This window comes from Nanorana parkeri, unplaced genomic scaffold (genome assembly GCF_000935625.1).
Source record: "Nanorana parkeri isolate BGI_ZX_2015 unplaced genomic scaffold, ASM93562v1 scaffold67, whole genome shotgun sequence".
Lineage (NCBI taxonomy): Eukaryota > Metazoa > Chordata > Amphibia > Anura > Dicroglossidae > Nanorana > Nanorana parkeri.
The window spans coordinates 1,432,793-1,440,105 of NW_017306335.1; the positions used below are offsets into that span (position 1 = coordinate 1,432,793).

The window sequence follows — 7,313 nt, forward strand, 5'->3', positions numbered from 1 at the left end:
CATGACACCCCCCGCCGTGACGTCATCGCGCGTGCGCAGTTGTCTTATTGACGCTTGCATCTTGGTGATGGACGTCCATCTGTAAACGAGTGCCCGACTTTTCATAGGGGGTGACACCAAAATGACTGTTAGTCATTTTGGTGTCACCCCTCCAATGGTGGCACCTGGGTGCGGGTCGCACCCCCCTTGTGACGCCACTGCTCGGACCCCCGACATTTATCCTGGTTTGTGTTCCTCTGTAATGTCATAGTGCCCCGTGTGATCGTTCCATGTTTGTGACGTGTCCCCTGCTGGGATCTGTCTTTATCTTACCAACAATCACAGCGCTGCTTGTCAGTTTCTCGTTCCCAACTTCGATGTCCACTGTCACCCTCCCCTGAGGGTCACTCAGCATCTGCAGCCTGAAAATGAAACAGTTAATGCCATAAAACTGCATGATAGATAAGGGTGAGAAGATTTCCACATGCACATAACCGGATTCCCAGCCATGTCTGAGGATCTGTGAAATTCTGGGACGACTACCTACAATGGCATCTTTCCAATTGCAGAAGAAGTCGCAGAGGCATGACTCCCAGAGGCAGCGGCTTGTTGGGATTTGTAGTTAAAGCACAGCTGGAGGGCCGGAGTTACCCTCCCCTGTTCTAATTGAAGCCGTTAGGTTGGTTTGTTAATTTAAAAAAAAGCTCACGTGATCACCGTGATTGGCTGTCTGATGATCACACGTTGATGTTATGGTAACCATGCTGAATAATTCCATCAGGACAATCTGAGAACTAGGAGCATGCACAGGCACACACTCCTAATTCTAAAATGGAAAGTAGGGGCAACATTCTCTCGGCCGGAGAACATTAATGTAGAGTCTGCATTGGGAAAGGACACCAATAGATTTCTATCTGTAATACTGCCCTGTATATTAGAAAGCAAAAAGGTTGATTAAAGGCAAAATAATTCAATTGCTCCAATGTATCTAAAATGTTTGTTTGTAAACAATTCTAGGGAAAGATCTATATACAGTATACTCCGTATTTGTTTGCTTGGTGGATCACTTTTATCAGAGGGCATTAGAGAAGTGCCAACTCCTGAATGCCATTTTTTAAATCCAAATGGGAATTTCCTATTGCAATGCCATACTGCAATCCCATATCCCCTTGTTTGCAGTGTGGTCCTATCAATTTCAATGGTTACTTTGGCAAGTGTGGTCCTCTTATTTTCAATGGTCGCTTTGGCAAGCGCCACCACCTGCTAATCACATCATGCTGTATAAAATTTGCTGTATTCGTGGCCTATGTAAAAGCATGAGCAGCTGCTCATGCTTGGTGAGTATACAGAGGGGACATGCATGCAGATCAACCTCTTGGCCTAAGGAAAGGGACTAGGCTGCTAGGATTTGGGACCCCATCTTACCCCAGTCTTTGTACACACGGCCTGGAGATAAGGTTCTCATAACGTTCAATAGACAGCTTACAAGAGACTTCCTGTGTGCACACCTGTGAGAAGAGAAGAAGATTTAACATCAGACATAGATCATGTGCGTTATAACTTTGTTATAAGAGCAGCTTAGATAGCAGAGCCTAGAAAACTGCAAACTTCCATCATTCTAAATCTAGTCTGAACCCCTGCAACTATTATGGAGAATGGAGCACGAGGAGCTGGAGCACACAAAGGCGGGGACACCCAAATCCCTCATATGGACAGGAGCAGAGCCGGGAATTATAGCAGGGGGGTCTCACAGTTGGAGTATCCAGGACATATAAGAAGCCAGAGGGTGACTCAGCCCAACATGCTCAGCCCAACAAGCTCCACTTATAACCAAAGTTGAAGTTGAAGTGGACTGACTCTTTAAAATCTCTAGTTGTTCCTGTGTTGAGTGGGATTTCTAGTTCAAACCCAGCTACAGCCAAAACCTCTTATTTAGTTGTTGATGGAACGTAGAAAGGTTACAGCCTCTGCCATGTTTTTACTGCCACCTGTGGATTTCTACTCGCTTCCTGTTAAGATGTATGGAAGTTATAGTTTTAGTAGTATCATAGATTTAGGAGAGTAAAGAAGGGATAGGTTTTCTGGCAATGTTTTTTTATTACTGTCTGTGCCTTTCCTGTCTTGGTTTTTAACCTTAGCGATGAGACAAGGTTTTTTTGCATGCTGGCTGGCGAGTGTGCTGGGAAACTTTTAGCTGTTTTCCTGTCTTGGTGACGCCCAGTTCCCCATTTCTACTATGGGTGTCACAGGGACAGGAAGTGAGGGATGGTCCCTCTGATAAGGTCACAGACCAAAAAAAATGAAATAAAGATACAAAGTGTAAGTCTTTTTTCCTCTATCCAAAGCCATAGAAAAATCGAATGAAGTTAGGCAATAAATATCCCAGCGGGGATGCTGGTGTACGGAAAAGCCCTGGAAGAGCTGGTGTACAGAAGAGCCCGAAAAAAAGAAACAAAATTCGGACTTTTAATGTCAGAATTCTGTATTTAAAAGCGTCATGCTGTAAAAAAGCCAGAATTCTGTGTTTGAAAGTCAGAATTCTGAGACTGAAAGTCAAAATTCTGAGATTAAAAGTCAGAATTCTGAGATTAAAATTCAGAATTCTGTGTATAGAATTCTGAGTTTGAAACTCATAATTCTGACTTTTAATCTCACAATTCTGACATTCAAGTTCAGAATTCTGACTTTTAAAGTTAAAATTCTAAGATTGAAAGTCAAAATTCTAATTTTTTTAAGTGAGAATTCTGAGATTAAAAGTCAGAATTCTGACATTTAAAGTCAGAATTCTGAGTTCGAAAGTCAGAATTTTAAACACAGAATTCTGATTTTTAAACACAGAATTCTGACATTAAATGTCAGAATTTTGTTTCATTTTTTGTTTTTAGCATGGCCCCAGGGCTCTTTTGTAGATTGCTACTGTTGTGCGTTTGTGTGAATTGTGTCCTGTGTGTCTCACCTTACAGCTGATCACCAGGCTGCATTGTGCCCAGCTCCCCGGAGTCTCCTTAGAGGTGTTGGGAGCTGTTGGCTGGTCCTGGACACTATCGGAGTCTTCCTCTATCCTCGCTTCTACTTCGGTTGAATCGTTGGTAGATTGCACCTCTAGGTTACAGAGGTGGAGAGATTTTGCCAAGCTGCTGGTCTCTTTAATGGGGCTTCCGCCTAGAAGACGCCTCTGGATCACACTGTAAGGTTGCTGTATTCAGAAAAAAAGAGCCCCCCGTCAGCAGTGATACCACACAGAGTTCAATTTCCCTTTACAGTGTACAATTTAGTAATCTATCACCTTATTAAGAGGACTGTGACCCCCTACACACAGACAATCCTCATCTGTCACTAGCAAGAAACATTTATCTAAACAATTAATATTTTCTATAGAATGTAATGATTATAAAACTAAACCTTTGTTTTTTTCTTTTAGTAGAGCAGAGGAAGGCCAGAATCCCGTCAGATTTATACTGCTGTCTGTGTCCATATTGCAGATTTTCTCTCACTTCCTGCCTGGTGAAACTGTTGTCACCGGGACAGGAAGTGAGGGGAAATCTCTCTAGTAGAGCCCCAGATTGCAGTAAAAACCTTAAAGATCTTCTAATCTTCTCAATGACCTGGATCTGTATCCTGATGCTGATACTGAAATTGGTGAGACGATGAGCCCCCTACCCCAGGTTATCAACCGTCCAGAAAAATGGACAGTCCATACAAAACACGGAAATATAAAGACTGTCAGTCAGTGAAACTCATAAAAAATTATTTTTTACTTTCCTGCATTTGAGTAACATTCGAGTGTTTGTCACATGAAGATGACGCAGAGAATATTCATTTGATGGCAGTCTGGCAATGAGTGCGAAGCATTCTGTACATCACCCAGCAATCTACACAGTGATGCCAACCAGGCCATTCGTACAGCAATTAGAAGATTGTCAGTTCTGTGTTACTCATGCAGGATGGCTGCCAGGTAATGGATGGCACTGTCCTTGTGGGCTGCTCACTGAGGAAGAAGAATAGGCTTTGGATTAGCAAACCGGCCTCGTCCCCTTCTGTAAGTGTAAGCAGGAATGTTTGTAAGCCTGCTGTCACCCGCAGCACTGCAGAGTGTGGACTGACAGTGACACCCCTGAGCACTCCTCTTTTTCCTGTATCCAGTGGACTGACAGTGACACCCCTGAGCACTCCCTTTCTCCTGCATCCAGTGGACTGACAGTGACACCCCTGAGCACTCCTCTTTTTCCTGTATCCAGTGGACTGACAGTGACACCCCTGAGCACTCCTCTTTTTCCTGTATCCAGTGGACTGACAGTGACACCCCTGAGCACTCCCTTTCTCCTGCATCCAGTGGACTGACAGTGACACCCCTGAGCACTCCTCTTTTTCCTGTATCCAGTGGACTGACAGTGACACCCCTGAGCACTACTCTTTTTCCTACATCCAGTGGACTGACAGTGATACCCCTGAGCACTCCTCTTTCTCCTGTATCCAGTGGACTGACAGTGACACCCCTGAGCACTAGTCTTTTTCCTACATCCAGTGGACTGACAGTGATACCCCTGAGCACTCCTCTTTCTCCTGTATCCAGTGGACGGACAGTGACACCCCTGAGCACTCCTCTTTTTCGTCTATCCAGCACTCCACTTTTTCCTGTATCCAGTGGACGGACAGTGACACCCCTGAGCACCTCTTTTTTCCCACATCCAGTAGACTGACAGTGATACCCCTGAACACTCCTTTCTTCCTGCATTCAGTGGACTGAAAGTGACACCCCTGAGAACTCCCTTTTTGCTGTATCCTGTGATTTTCAGTGACACCCCCTAGCAGTCCCTTTTCTGCTGCATTCAGTGAATGTTCCTCTTCATGCATCCTTTAGTTGGGCAATACCGGGACTATTTATTTGTAGGATTCTTTGAAGACTCGATGTCTTTGCATTATTAGAATAACAGGAAGTAACAAATAATAGTAACATATATTTTGCCATCTTTCTATGCAGTAGTCGGTTGATTGGTCGCTTTTTTCTGTATCTTGAACAGTATTAGCTGCTATCATTCCATCACCCTTTTACACTAAAATGATCACTTGTATCAATAACCATTATCAAGAATAATCTACTGACAAATTGGAAAATCTTTTTGTCCAATTACTCCTGATTTTCAGGAGCCATTGTTTTCTTATGCTGCGATTGTCGTTTGTGCTCGCCAAACCTTCGCCAGAGTGTCATACAGAAATTGCCTTGTCACCTCTGGTCAGACCTGTTCAGCACTGACGGGGCACACTGGATATAAAACCCTCACAATGCTGTTCGCACGTATTCAAGCGAATATTTTAACAGTGACGCATCTCGATACTGTCCATCCAGTGGCAGCAGATCTGCAGAATCCTTGTGAACAAACTGGGTGGCTTGTTTGAGGCGCCTTTGTTGGTGCAGGATAGCTGCACCCCTCAAGCCTTGATCTTTTCTCGGGGACCCCCTGATTTTGGCATCTTCTGCCATCCCCACTGGGGGGCTTCCAACAGCTTATAGTGCAAATCGGGGGACCCTCTGCGGATGGTCTGCGCCCCCCCCCCCTCCCCCTACCTGCTCTCTTCTTATTGCTATCTTGCAGTGTGTGCGCCCCGAACTGCCTGTATCCAATCCTTCTGATGTGTGTCTGTATTCTGGGGGATTCCTCTGTTAATTCCCCTCCTCCTCTGCCTCTTGCTCTGCAGTGATTCCCCTTCGTCTGCCTCCTCCTTCCCAAGCTATCCATCCTCTACCAATGTTCTCTCTCCCCCCTCCCCTCCAATCTCCCCCCATTGCACAGGTTTCACGTACAGTCCTGTAATGTAACGCAGTTTAATGGGTCCCTATCTCCTCTGCCAGCTACTTCTGCAAAAGCATCACATCCTAGCAAGTCTGTATGCGCAGAGCACTAAATCCTAGCTGAACGGAGTGGAGGAAAAAACAAAAAGGATGCACATTTTAATCTGCAGGGCAGCAAGAACATTGGCTATATCTTTTTTTACTGACAGATATATAAATGTTTGATGACAGCTAGCACTTGTCCCCAACGCATTGTTATGCGGAGCGCAGACACACAGACCGCAGGAGGCCAATAATCGCACAGCATCGAATGTGTTTGAATCTTTTATTTATTTCAGATATCCTGCTTATAAACATTTACTGACAGTTGGGTGCAGTGGTTGTGTTTGTTGTGTTACATAAAAACACAGAAACTGAAAATAATCTGCAGGTATGGAAAACAGGAATTTCATTCTTTGTTTTTTCTACTGACAGCTTTAAATACAGTTTCTGACAGCGTACGTGACCAGTGACACGGAAGCCGCAGAATTGCACAAATCTGTTTTTTACTGACGGATTGGTAAACATTTACTGACAGCTTTATCTCCAGTGTGTTATTATGTATCAATGAAACAAAACGGACAAATGAATTTATCACGCTCCATTGACATCGGAGTGTTTCCAGGTGGTTTTCAAGGTTATATTTGGGATTTTCACATTTTCAGGCTTCAGTGTTTTTTTTGTGTTAGCCAATGGAAAGCCTAATACTAGGAGGAGACGGTTGTAAGGCACAAAATTGTAAGAAAAACGTGGGTTACGTGCCCATTAGTCCTGGTTCACACTGAGCATTTCGTAGCGCTCTTTCTCCCCTAAGGCCCCGTACCCACTGCGCCATATGCAAATCGCGCGTTTGTCGCGCGATTTGCATATTGCGCGACATCGCGAGATTTGCCGCGCGATGTCGCGTTCAAGCTTGCATTGAGCAAGCTTGAATCGCGGCTAAATCCGCTCCAAAAAGGGTCCTGCTGTAGCGACACACGACCCGCGACAGCAGGACCCTTTGCCCCATTGGATTGCATTGGAGCGCGATATCGCGCGGTAATTTGCCGCGATATCGCGGGAATTACCGCGCGATAAATCGCTCAATGTGAACGGGGTCTAAAAAACCCTAAAAAAAACTGCCCCCCCAAAAATCCAATTCATTCCTATGGCCCTGTTTACATCTGAACGCTTTGTCGGAATAAGCAAAACGCCTGTCGCTGGAAAAAGTACAGGAGCTTTTTTCTGGCATATTATAGCTTGTTTTGGCCCCATAGACTCAATAGGAAACACTTGAAAACACCCATTTGCTGTATTTTTGCACATTTTATGTGCGTTTTATGCACTTTTTCTCATTAACATCAATGAGCTACAATCTGATTAAAAAAATTCGCTTTTTGCCGTATGCGCATAAAAGCGTGCATAAAATGTGCAACATAAAATGCGCATAAAAAAAGCAGGAACGCTGAGGTGTGAAACAGGCCTTAAAGTCTGTAGGCCCCAAAATGGCCAATTCTGCCCAAAA

At 44.5% G+C, this 7,313-nt stretch overlaps 1 protein-coding gene across 1 annotated transcript in view; it reads right to left on the reverse strand.

The window, feature by feature from the left end:
- The window catches only part of NRIP2 (nuclear receptor interacting protein 2), an 11,674-nt gene extending 6,213 nt beyond the window's left edge, over positions 1–5,461 (reverse strand). The window contains exons 1-5 of the mRNA XM_018576426.1: positions 5,262–5,461; positions 4,522–4,708; positions 2,936–3,175; positions 1,405–1,487; positions 313–401 (exon numbers count right to left, since the gene is read on the reverse strand). Of these exons, the coding sequence (XP_018431928.1) occupies positions 313–401; positions 1,405–1,487; positions 2,936–3,175; positions 4,522–4,708; positions 5,262–5,461 (799 nt within the window). The remainder of the gene's footprint in view (positions 1–312; positions 402–1,404; positions 1,488–2,935; positions 3,176–4,521; positions 4,709–5,261) is intronic.
- Between the last annotated feature and the right edge of the window lie 1,852 nt (positions 5,462–7,313).